This window comes from Corvus kubaryi, unplaced genomic scaffold (assembly GCF_017639235.1).
Source record: "Corvus kubaryi isolate FWS band 111438036 unplaced genomic scaffold, C.kubaryi_AGA036_p1.0 37391, whole genome shotgun sequence".
NCBI lineage: Eukaryota > Metazoa > Chordata > Aves > Passeriformes > Corvidae > Corvus > Corvus kubaryi.
Genome location: NW_024581130.1, coordinates 7,508,929 through 7,522,071, shown reverse-complemented (window position 1 = coordinate 7,522,071; position 13,143 = coordinate 7,508,929). Strand labels below are relative to the sequence as shown.

Below are 13,143 nucleotides of genomic sequence, written 5' to 3'. Positions count from 1 at the left end.
CCTGTGAAATGGAGGTACACAACTGGTGATAAATGGAAGTGCTCAGAAGACTGAAAGCAGCTGACCATTTCTGAAGGTTGATGGGCAGAAATTTTCCAGCTACAAGTTGCAGGTCAACAAACCCATGAGAAGAGACTAAGAAAACATTTCACCTGTTTCTATAGAATACAAGAATAAGAAAGGCAAGCCAGAATTGAAAAAGTAATTCTGGTAGAAGAGACATAACAGGACACTGCTACTCTCACGTTTTCAGTTTTAAAAATACATCTCTCTCAGACGAAAACCACCACATTTGAGTGAATAAAAAATGTATTCTACTCTTCCTGCCTATCAGCAAACTTTTTGGGCTGAATCACATTATAGACAAGTCACACTATGACATGTGGGTGCTTTTCGGTTTGCTAGAAAGATCTGAAGAAAATTGAGAATAGAGATAAAATACACTGCAGTGAAGTCACTGCACTGAATTCATGACATCATAATTGTTGCCATGGCAACTAGCTAGTATCAAGCACAGAATACTGCCTTCACTGCAGAATCAAGGAGCACCCGTGCTGCCACAAAATAAATGTTCCTATTTAAACAAAAAATCAGTCAACAAGACAGGAAATAAGATATTACTGCAAGTGGACTGCTTTTTCAATACCTCTTGTTTTGTTCACCTGTTGTGAGACTTTTTAAACATGGTAGCACATATAAAGAGGTCTGCTAAACATGATAAAAAGAGTCTAATTGAAAAAACTATGGTTTTCTTCCAGTGTTCCTCAATTTTTTCAGCACAGTAGTTCTTCTCCTCGTGTTTTCCTCTCCTATGCATATGACTGCAGCCATATACAACAAAACTCAGTTTAGACACGGAACGGGGGGGGGGCCGGGAATCAAAAATGCTCCAGTAAAAAACATTTTCCATTTCTTATTTCAACAAGCCAGAGACAGCCAAACTGGAACTGTCACACAGCAGCAGAACTAACGGATAAAGAACATATTCCACATTTGGAGCCCACAGTTCCTTTTGTTTAAGGAGTGCACCAAAAGCACTTTCGAACCCCAGTCGTGGTTTTTCACGCGCTGACTAAACACAGAGCTTCAAATCTGCAGGGCTCCCAGAGCAGCTTCCTTGTAAATAAAAACCTCAACCCTCTTCCTTAGGAAATAGGAACAGTCCTATTTCACACGAGGCAGATCTGCTATTCCCAGCTCCTCCCCATTCACAGATATAAAAGCTTCAAAAATGAAAAAGAAGCAGTTCCCAATTTATCAGGTCACAATGACGTTTGTGAGTAGCACTTACATATAAAATGCACAAGTGCCCCATTTGATGCTGCAAGCTGAAATATCTGTTGGAATAAATCAGTATTAAAAAGGCACATGAAGGAAAGCACATCTGAAAATTAACTTCTTCAAATTAACTTGCTGAATGCAAAGTCAAGAGCTGCAGATCTGTAATAGCAGATAGTGTTTCACAGTTCAACCTTATGGTTGATTAGTCCCAGAGAAATTGTTTCAAAACAAATTTTAACAAACAGACCACGCTGTACAATAAAGTATACTTATTTGCTACCTCAATGGTTCTTAAAGAGCAATCTATAAATTATTGCTGGACCAAAGAACACTTACACATAACTGTATGTAATTACAGTGTCTAAAGAGTTTCAGTACACACTGATGGGGCTTTTTCAGCTTCTAAGAAAACAAAACTGCCCTAGTTACCAATTAACAGCACATTTCCACATTGGCTTCATGCCTTTGTAGAACACTTTCTCTACTGGGATCAAGCACACTGATGACACCAAAACGAAAGGCCAGAAGTACTGCAGTAACCCTCCTTCTCCAGCCTCTTTATAAAGACTGTCTCAACAAATGAGCACTGGACAAAGCAGAGAATACAAACAATTAGACCAGGAGTTTCAGATACTGATGATTAATAGACAGCTGTATCCCATATACCTCTGTCCTCAGTGTTCTCTTAATACTACTTCACACAGCCAAGAATGATGACTACTGCTTGAATGATGACAACACAAAAATCCCAAGTTTAACTCATGTTCCACAATATGAAGTGTACTTGGGAAATTATCAGAGTTGACAACACATTCTAAGGAAATCATGGAGTGTGTCATTGTACTCCCTGCCACAGAAATGTAAGGAAATGAACAGTCTTTCACAGGTTTTTAAAAGTCTTAGGAACAGATGCTGCCTTTGCTGAATATAACTGTGATTCCAACCATATATCCTAATACACCAAATACAGTTAAAACAACTGCCATAAACGCAGAACATTAAGGAAGTTGATAAAACCTCAAGCAAGTTAGATCACAAATGCAGAATTCTCATCTTCTCTGCAACTGAATACAAATTTAAGTGTCCGTATCATACAATTCACAAACCTATATGTGATATAAACACAGGACAAATGGCAATGACATTTCCTTCCTCATTAGTACACACAGCATTTCTAGCTCTTACACAATATGAAATCATTGCTTAATAAGTAATAAAAAACCCCACCGTGTCTGCAGCTGATTTTGCTGTTTGAAAGATTGACAGATTAATTGATCCCTTAAGCAACTAACGTGTCTTGTCTGAGTGCACACAGAAAATTATGGAGTATCTCAAGACTTTACAAAGCTTTTTATATGACTTTAAAATGAACTTGTTAAATTAGGTCTTCCCCAACAGTCCTTCTGTTAAGTCTAACTTTTGCTTATGTTAATACTAGACAGGGGAATGCAAAGATGTAGGTGCTGGCCCACCTCTGTATACAGTATTTTTTCTTGCATTACTCGTTTATCACTATTATAACAGAAGCAACAACTGAAAATGTTCTGCTAGGATCCATAGAGATGTCCAAACCACTTGCAAACCTGACAAGGAACACCACTTGTCCCTCCTCTCTCCCCCAGCAAATCAAGTTGAGAAAGGCTAGGGAATTTAAGATGCCAAACAACTATTCTAACTCCTTATGCCTTTATTCAAACTTCCATATAGCAAATTCTTTCCACTGTTGGGAGTCCATCATCCACAATTACAGAAAACTTGAGTGTAAAAGCACTTAAATACAATACTATATCCACTAAATTTAGCTGTTAGTTTAGAAATAGTTATGTTTACTCTAGATACCATTAAAATGTGTTACAACATGTGCCTGGATCCATTTTCAATTTTAACTGTGCTGAGAATTATATTAATGAAATAGTTTTTTTTTAACCAGGCATAGCTAAAGCATGATCTCAGCAAGTTTTGAGGCACTGGCCTTTATTCACACCTTTGTGTATTTGGAAACAGTCCCTTATACACCACTGAGCTGAACCATATAAGATGCACCCACGTTGCAACTGGGTTCCAAACCAAATTGAATCAGAAAATTATAAAACACAGCATTTTAGTTTCTCAGAACTGAGAGGAGATATTCTTTACAATGTCACTGTCTCCCACTGTAATGAGTAAAGGAATAGTCCGGAAATAAAAATAACTTAAAATCTACAGATTTCTGCAGGTCCTGTCTGTAGGGTAATTCTCACCCTCAAGACCCTCAACTGGTGTTAAGGAGTTGAGAATCTGCTCAGCTGTGGATCTTTTACATCAACTGGTAACAGAGGCACTGAATTTTTAACACCCACCCTTACATGCACAAACTTGGAGAGCAAAAGGAGCTGCCAGTTCTCCAGCTCCCTGGTAGGGAATCAAAAATTATTAGGAAAGCCCTTGGAGCAACCTCACACTTGTTCCCCAGAGCTGAAAATGTGCAGAGCAGACAAGGAACATCATCTTGCTTAAACTCTTTTATGGTGCTCCTGAACACTTTAGGAAAGGAGCCAGGTACAAAACCTAGGATGCACTGGGAAATAAATGGGAAAGTATTTTCTTTTTTTTTGAAAGAGAACTAAAATCACCATCCTGGCTCTGACCGGAGATCTACCTGACTCTCCCCCAACAACAGGCAACTATGAAAGAGTATAAAAACAGGACAAGCATGGGGCTCGATCCTTTGATTACATTCCCAAACACCGAGAAATTACAGCCCAGCAGATGACTGAGACAGAGGTAAAGAACAACATGCTTAGCCCTTGCACAAACTGAAAAAAGGGTAAACACATACATGAAAAATCTCTACAACTTTAGAAGGCTCACTTTTTTGCAAAATTGAGTAAAACCAATCAGGAAAACCAAACTGGAAAACAATCAGGTGTCTAGCTCACGCTCTTCCACCTGATGTGTTCTCACATGAGAACTTTCACCAGAAGCCTGTCTTACAACCACTGCTACTTGGCCACGTTTGTCTAGGGCAGCGGTTGGCCAGGGTTCATGGGCAGCAGTGCAGCCTGGCAGCTGATGTCTCCTCTTCCTTACCTTGGCACACCCATCCCAACCAAAGAGAAGACATCCTGGCAGGAAACCAGGAGTTGAATTAAGGTTAGTGATGAAGAGATTCAAGCTGTGATGTGTGACACACTGTGACTGACTTGAAGTCAGAAGCTACTAAACCTCAGACTAAATATGCAGAAGTTCTCCAGTGTTCCAAAAGATACTCCTAAACTCCCAAGTTTAGCTAACTTTGCTGCCATAAGCGGTCCAAAATATCTCAAATGGAACAGCAGGTAAAGGTGTTCTTATTACACAGTCCATTTAAGGGAAATTACTTCTAAGCGGCATGCTTCACTTCAGATACTGGAAACACAACAATTTAAATTGTGTAGTTCAGATCAACATAAATTCATTAAAAACAGGAAAATATCACTGCAAAGTCAATAATACCCAAAAAGGGCCACACCTTTCCAACACAGCTAACAGATATCCTCATTCAGAAACAAATGTTCCAAACAGAAAGCTACCGTTCCCTTCGCTCCCCTGCCTCCAGTCTCCTCATACAATCCCAACACATTTCTGCAAGAAGCCAGGACAGAGTTTTACACAGTCTCTGCCAAAAGGGACAACAGTCCAGAGTCATGGCCAAATACTCACCATGCTTATGTTCCCTCTTCTTTTGGGCAGCAGCTCACCCTTAAACTGGATTAAGTGTAACATGAACTGTACCCTCAGGTGTGATGACAAAGCAACTCCAAAGATCCCTCACAGGTTCCAATCTGAATAATCTGGGCTACTTTAGGCAATTCAGACCACAGCCTCTAGTAACTCCACTGATTTTAAGGAATAGAGAGCACCCAAATGGAAAGAGCTACTAACAAATGCAGAGGAACACGAAACACCAACAATCAGAAACAGTAAGGTCTTCTACTACTACAGTCAGAGCTAGAAGAAGCTGTCCCCAGTCCAAGCTCTCTGTTACTTTTTCCAAAGCATATGTGCATGCAGGTGTGTGTACATGCATCAGAGGATGGGGTGGGAAATGCTCCCAGAGGAGCTGGTAGGGAGGGGTGGCAGCATTTACTGGCATACCCTCTCTCTGCAGCCTTAGAAAAATTCAGGTATCTATTTAAACTTACATTTGAAAATTCAAATAAAAGCAATAACCTACTAAAGATCAGCAGGTAAGAAACAAAACTATGAATGCTTAGAAATGAATCTTTGCCAACAGAATTCCTGAAAGAAACTTGAAACTCATTTCCCATTCAGTAGATGGTATTAACTAATAATGTAGAAATGAGTGATTCAAACATCTGAATCATTTCTACCTGTATTCACTGTACACTCCTTTCCCTCTGCTGCATCCAAGTAGTATAAAGCCACAACTTCACACTGGTATGGTCAGGCACAAATTACTAAGTCACATGGTATTTTTCAAATAAAACTGAATCATCGAAAGGACAAAGAGAACAAATAGCGAAGGAGCTCACTGCAAAAAAGATGGTGACTTCCTACCAGCCCTCAAAGAAAAGGAGGGGGAAAAAGAAGCAAGCTACACCTCCAGCTTGATTCAACAGGTTTTTCTACACTTATTTTTAAATCTTCAACTGTATTTACTATTACAGTACTCAGGTGTTCATATCTTCCTTTTCCAAAGCTTCATGCCCTGTCATACAGTGTCAAACATGCTACATATGTTACTTCATCTCTATACAGCCAAATCAGATTTCTGGGAAGAAAAAAATAAAAGGAATGATGAGCAAAAGGTTTCTTGTCACAATATTACAATTTATAGAAAAGATAAATCTGCCTCAGAGTGATCATATTAAATGGCTGAAGCACTTATGCTTGGGTTTGGTGGGGTTTTTTTTAAAGTTGCTTTACAAGGATGTCAGCCCAAAATTTAGCAGAAGTAATGGTGTCTGTAATTTCCCAAGTACTTTTGTCAATATGTCCTTTAAAGCCACAGTCCTTTTTAGAGACGTGTCTCACTGTAAGCAGCACTAAAATAATGGGAACCACTTAACGGTCTCATCCACTATTTTTATTGGAGTTTCTGCCCTTGCTACCATTAATGCAATCATACCTATGACAGCACAAACCACACCAAATTTTCAGCATCTATCGGTTTCCAAGCTACTACTCTACTTAGATGCAGTTTCATCTCTGGCTTCCACGATCTGTGTACAGCCTACTGCTAAAACAGAAGGTCCAGCATAGTGCCCACAGCTGTACATTCCCATCGCTTGCTTTTGGCCACTACCATTTTAAGTCAAGTTGAGCTCATCAACTCAATCAACTGTAGTTACACAGGGGTTTACATCAATCTAAAAGCAAAGCTATATAACTAAGCTAACCAGAATACTTGATGCTGCTTTTGAAAAGAGGAAGCTTCCTTTCCCTTCCTTCTTTTCCCTTCCTCCACTTCCACTCACATGGTTCTTTCTACACCCTTTCTTGCACTTGAAGGTCTTTGTGGAGCCAGCTTCATAAAGCAAAGACCTAAAATGATCTGGGACTAGTTTTCCACCAGGTTAGCAAGTTAACCTGGAGCATCCTGGAACCCAGTTAAGTGCTACGACGGGTGCCAAGTAAGAGGTAGGATCACATGGCTGAGAGCATGACTCCCCATTTATGCCAACAGAAAAGCCATCAGAGAGAATGAAATTATGAGAAGACTTGGGTCAACACGTGTGCTTCTTGTTCCCTTAGTCAATTGGTAGTGCTATTTGTCTAATCTCATTGTAAACCAGTTCAAAGAGCTAAACCAACAAAAAAACTATTCATTATTTTTGGCACGGCTTGTTTTCTGCCAATTTAGTTCCCTGAACTAGCTCAGCAAAGGAATCCAGCAAGCATCTGCACCAGTGCAGGGAAGGCGGCAGGAACACACAGGGAGATGAGGACAGGCTGGGGCTGATTTAAGCTGTCACCAAACCGCATACCCTGGAGCAGATCTGCATCACACCATAGTTAGAACTGACAGTAATCTGTGCCTGTACAACGGGAGGCCTTCATCCCTGACGGGAGTGTGCCAACAGTGCCAGCACTGAAACATCCTCGGCAAAGTTCAACCTGGGCACAAGCCTGGATGATTACATGTAAAACCAGAAGAATCACAGCTCTCTTACCTTCAGAGACACTAGGAAACATTAGCTAACTTTTCCCCCAGCAACACCCTTGTGAAAATGTGCTCTACAATTCCCATTACACAGATTTAGCCCATAACAACAAAGCAAGCAAAATTGGTGACAAACTCAGCACTGGAACCCAGTAAATCCTCTACACGAAACCAACACTTCATCACTCAACTGTGTTATTAACCCTAAACTAATTCAATTAGTCAGCAGCAGTCTATAAAAAACTCCTTTTGCAAAGACTTTCTAATGCACTATAAAGCTCACATATATAATACAGTTAACAAATATGGGTATTTCCTAGATAGTTGTGAAATATGAAACTAGGGAAAGGAATAATACTGAGATCTTAAGTAATTATTTCCTTTTCTATAGAGAAAAATAAGAGCACACGAAGCAGCATGAGGGCCTATTCACACAATTCAAGAAATTTAATGCAAAGAGCTACAGAAAAGAAAATACATCTATGGATTCTTTTTCCCTCAGATTAGCATTGTCAAATCGTTTCACATGAAATGCCAGCAATTATTTAATACACCCTAACCAAGACCAGTATCTTCCCTTAAATTCATCTCCTACACTTAGCCCAACAATTCCCACACTTAACTTGCTCTGTGTAACAATGAAGCACATTTGGAAAAGGGGGGGCTTTGTTAACACAGAAGCAAATCTCTGCAGTAGTGAACAGCCAGCACTGTAAGTCTATCCAGCAACTCGAGATACTCTTTCATTCACATTCCAGCTTAAGCACATCACATTTGGGACGCTCAAGTCATACTTAATTTTGTTCAACACCACCTTTTGACAACAGCTTTCTCATCAAGACTCAAAATATGTATGTCAAGAAAGACAGTCACTTGCCAGGACTGTCACTGATTCTCTCAAGATAAAAATAATAAAGCTGTAAGTGCAAGGAGCAGAGGCTGCCTAATTGTCAGCTGTATAAAACAGAAGTATCAAGGTTATTGTCCTGAGGGCAGCAAGAGTTTAAGAGGAATAGAAAATGACGCTGCAACCTGTTTTGAAATCTTGAACTCCATGGGAGTCAAAATTTAAGGAAAACAAATGAAAACTCAGTGCATGCTACAAAAAACTACTGCAAATTTGCCAGAGAACCAGGAGAGCTGTCTAGGAGGAACTTGCACCCTATTAGAAAGAAAGAAACGGAATGACAAAATAACCCAACCAAAACACCCTGGACAGCATGAGCAAAGCATTTACCCCAGAACTCTTTGCATCCTCACACATCTGGATATAAAGAAAACAGCAAAAGTGTGCTACTCTAATCTAAATGTGGAATTTAGCACTTGAAATCTGACAACTATTATTTCAGTGACAATGGTATTCCGAACCTCATTTTTCTGGGCAATAAATTATTATGATCAAGCCAAAGTAGGAACAGCACTTCTTCACACACAAGGGACTCCCAACACAGAGGTATGCTGGTGCTTCCTTGGCCTTAACAGACAGGCCAAGGTGAAGGCAACCTCACCGATCCCGTCAAGCGAGGCACCTCCAGACATCACCACCCTCGCTCGCCAAGACAAGCAGTCACAAGGTATCCACATCCAGCATCAGGGAGCCAGTATTAACATTTACTGCTTGAGTTACGGCTGCAGGCTAATCTTGGAGAAATTGATAGTGACAGCAAACCTGAGATTTTTTTTTCCTCTTTAAATGACAGGGTGGGAAGCTTAGGTTTTCCCCCCTTCCTTCCGGGAAGCTCTAGCTCCTCTAGTTTTAAAAACCATCCTGACACACACCTTCCCAATTCTGCTCCACATGCAGCAGCATGGCTGCTGGCATAACTTGGCCTGTTTTCCAACCAGCTGTCAGACTTCTTAGTTTTGGCCAGTTTTGAAAAAAAGAAAAGATAAAAATGCAGCATCACCTTAATAATTGAAGAGATGTAATCAGGTAGTGGAACTACTTCACAGGAGGACACTTCCTTCTGTCTCTAATAAATTAAAAGCTGAAAAGACAGCCAAAACAGAGTATAATCTCCTGATAAAAATTAGGAAGCACTGTAATAGTAGCACAACCCTCCACTCTCATTATAGCCAGGTAGACCATAGAGAAGAAGAAAGTTTCTTTTACTCTCTGACCCAACACACACAAAGATGGTCCAAGAAGCAGCTTAAAATCTGAAACCTACCTATGACAAACTAACACAAAAGTCTAAGACTCAGAAAAACACTAAAGACTGAGCAGTAATACCCACACAATAGTCTGGGCACCTTCTGACAAGTGAAGGTGATGCGAAGGTTTGGGAAAAGGTGCATTACGCTAAGATGTTGCCTATGGCCTTCACTGGTGAAGACACATTTCTATCACCAGCAGACTCCAGTAAAATTTTAAGCTGCAACCCAGGCACACAGATACATGTTTGAGAGAAATACATCTGTATTTTGGCATGTAAATACTGAATTCAGCGTTATAAAACCCAGCTCAGCTGTAAAACTGCACAAGGCCACTGTCCAGTATTCCATTCTATAAAAATTACTAAAACGCCAGCGACAAAGAAATTTTGTTTGCAAGATGCAATGTACATTTTTATCATGCTGGATAAAATATCTACAGTCTCAGCAGTGGTTAAATTGCTGCTATAAAGGAAATTGTCCTCAGATAAATGGTTTCCCTATGAGAAGGTTTCAGTGCTACACCTCACCCCAGGTCAATAAATCAAATTAACTGCACCTTGTCCTCTGGCCAATGACATCATCAGCTTGACCACATCTTGTGAAGCGAGTGCAAAAACATATGCTATTTAAGGCATGAAATCATATTACTGCTTTTTGTCCAGCCAGCCTTGTGCTGTTGGTCTGCGAAACAGTCAGTCACCTGAACAGTCTCATTACAGCTTCTACAGCTTTTTTTCTTTTTTTTCCTTCTAGTATTCAAGGCCTGTCTTTGCCGAGGGTGAAGAAAAAAGGATAAATAATCTGAAAAAAGGATAAATAATGCTTTTCATTAGCTGCAGTGCAGTATTTTGTGACAAATTAAATTTAGAACCAAACGACGAAATATGCCATCTGCACTTGCACGTGAACTCTCTTCCTAGTAGTGTTTCAAAGATGTTTACATGCTAATCTGGCACTGATACTCTGAAGTACCCTGCTGCTTGGTCCTTTTTCTCCACAGGGTGAAAACAATGGTCACTAATGAAAACCTACACAGTTTTATTTGAAACCAATCCCTGCATAAATATTTTCTATTTTAAATTACTGCCTCCCCCTAATCAAGTAGCCCATTTGTTTTATTTCTAAGTAGACTAATATCTGGCTTAAAACTGAATTGCTCCAGACAATTTAAGAGGATTAATTTCAATTTTCACTTGGCGTTCTTATGACACAATCATAGAAAACTTATCTTCTTTTCTAGACCCTGTACTGCCTAGTGGTATCTTCTGTCTTGAAAGCCAAATCTAAATGAAAGGGAAAAAAAAAAAACAAAAAACCTCAACCCAGAACAGTCAAAGATACAAGCAGTGACAAAAGCATCTGACACACTGCACTCTTAAACCTCATCCACATTAAGCAAAAAGAAGGTGAATAAGATTATCTTCAATGTATTCAATTCTGTTTGTGTTCAGAGGGAGGAGGAAAGCTGTTCAGATTTTGAGTGTGTCTTCTATAGCTCTCTCAGTGCCAGGAAACGTAAATTAGAAGCAACTCTCCTTTAAGGAAAAGAATCAAGGACAAAGGGACCAAAAATGCCCAAGCCTCTGAAAAGCAGATATGAAAGGAACAGCTTTACAGTCTTGAGTTGCTATAAATTAAAAATAAGCTCCTTATTTAAAAGACATGAGTGTTTGAGAATCTATGAGCAGATCTGATGCTGCTCAAGCCCCAGGAGGGTTTTGTTTTTGCTGGCAGGGGTGGAGTGGAGATGGGGGGGTAATTTTGGTTATTAGTAAATAAATCAAGCAGCAGAGTGAGGCCTAGGCGCTTGCCAGAGGAGCCAGGGCCTGGCTCTCCCCCTCCTCTCCTCACACAGCCTGGGTTTGATCTCGGGGCCCTGTGGGTTTGCCAAGAAGATTTTAAAAAAAAAGCGAGAGAGCGAGAAAGAAGAATCATATTGAACCACAAAAGCACATGGGGCGAATGTAAAATATAAACACGGCGTTGGGCTCTGAGTGGCTGTTATTAAAGGTCTGAATTACTAAACATGAGAGGCGGGGAAAGCCGGGCGGCCATTTCAATAATATAAACCTCCCCGAATTAGACATTATTCAAATGAGAAGGAGAGAGAGGGAAGAGAGGGAGAGCGCGGGGGAGAGGGACGGGACCGGCACCGCCGTGCCCTGGGGCAAAGGGGGAGCGGGGCAAACACCGCCGGGGCAGATCCGGCCCTCGGGGGGTGCGGACCCAGCCCTCGGGGGTGGGGGGCAAACCCGGCCCTCGGGGGGCCCCTCTCCCGCCGGAGAAGAGCACGGGGGGGCTCTGCCCGTGCACCCCGCAGTCACCCCCCACCGAACCCGCCCCTGGCGAGGGGAGGGGGGAGATTTAAATGAAAAAGCCAAACCACGCTCTCCTCCTGCCCCCCTCCCCGCACCCACCCACCCCACGCTGCAAGGCCCAGGCTCTGGGGAAATAAACCCGGGTAAGGGGGGGGTGCTGCGGGGAAGGGGGGCAACGAGAGGAGCGATGAGAAAACCGAGTCTTTCTGCCTCCCCGAGCCCCAGTCAGGGGCCGGCACCCGCGGCCCCCCTCCGCCCCGCCGCCGGGGGGACCCTGCCCGACTCGGGCGACCCGCCGGGACCGCTCCTCCAGCATCTCTCCCTTCCCCCCCCCCCCCCCCCCACTCCATGAATATGTAAAGCGGGTTTATTGTGGGCGTGCGGGCCGGGTGGCGGCCAAACCACCCCCGAATGCTTTTGGGTGCGGGGCTGCCTCCCCTCTCCCTCCCGGCGTGTGTGTCCCCCCTCCCTCCTTCCCGCCCCGACCCCTCCGCCTCGCCGCGCCGCCGCCGCCCATCGCCCCCATGGCCGGTGCCCCGGCGTGCGGGCTCCGTGTGCGGGAGGGACGGTGTGTGTGTGTGTCTCCCCAGCGCGGGGAGGCTGCTCTGCTTCGCCTTCTCTTTCCCCCCCCCGCTCCCTCCTGTGCCGTTAATTATAATAATCCTGAGTACTAATAAATTATGCTAAGCGGGGCCGGGCGGGCGGGCGGGGGGGGGGTGCGCCCCGCGCGCGCGAGTATGAATATGAATATGTAAAACGCAGTAATGATTACCTGCCGCCGCCGCCACCGCCGCCGCCGAACTCTCATCTTGACTCGCTGCTCCTCCGTCCGCCATTTTGAATATTTTAACCAAAAATCGGCCGCGCGATAAACCCTCCCCCCTCCCCGTCCCCTGCCGGCGGTCGCCCCCCCGGCCGGGGGCGGGGGCGGCGGCGGAGGCCGGGCGTCCCGGGCTCGCGCCCCCCCCCCCCCCCTTCCCCTCAGCCGCTTTCCCGGCGAGGGCGCGGAGCGGCGCCGCGCATGCGCGGTGTGGCCGGACCGGCTCGCTCCCCCCCGCCGGCGGGCGGTGAGGGGAAGCGCGTGCGCACTGAGGCGCCCCCCGCGCGCCCCCTCAGGGCACGGGGCGGTCCGACCCCCCCCCCCCCCCCCCCTCCCCGTCCCCCAAAGGTCCTCGCCTTAGGCGTGGGGTTTTTGTGGTTGTAAAATCTAGGTAATCTACAGGGGACAAACTGAATGTTTTG

At 43.5% G+C, this 13,143-nt stretch overlaps 1 protein-coding gene across 7 annotated transcripts in view; it reads right to left on the bottom strand.

The window, feature by feature from the left end:
- POU2F1 (POU class 2 homeobox 1) overlaps positions 1–12,751 on the bottom strand; it is a 114,004-nt gene extending 101,253 nt beyond the window's left edge. For all 7 annotated transcript variants that reach the window (XM_042038050.1, XM_042038048.1, XM_042038043.1 and 4 more), the window contains exon 1: positions 12,674–12,751. In XM_042038050.1, the coding sequence (XP_041893984.1) occupies positions 12,674–12,737 (64 nt within the window). In that variant the 5' untranslated portion in view covers positions 12,738–12,751. The remainder of the gene's footprint in view (positions 1–12,673) is intronic.
- Positions 12,752–13,143: the final 392 nt, after the last annotated feature.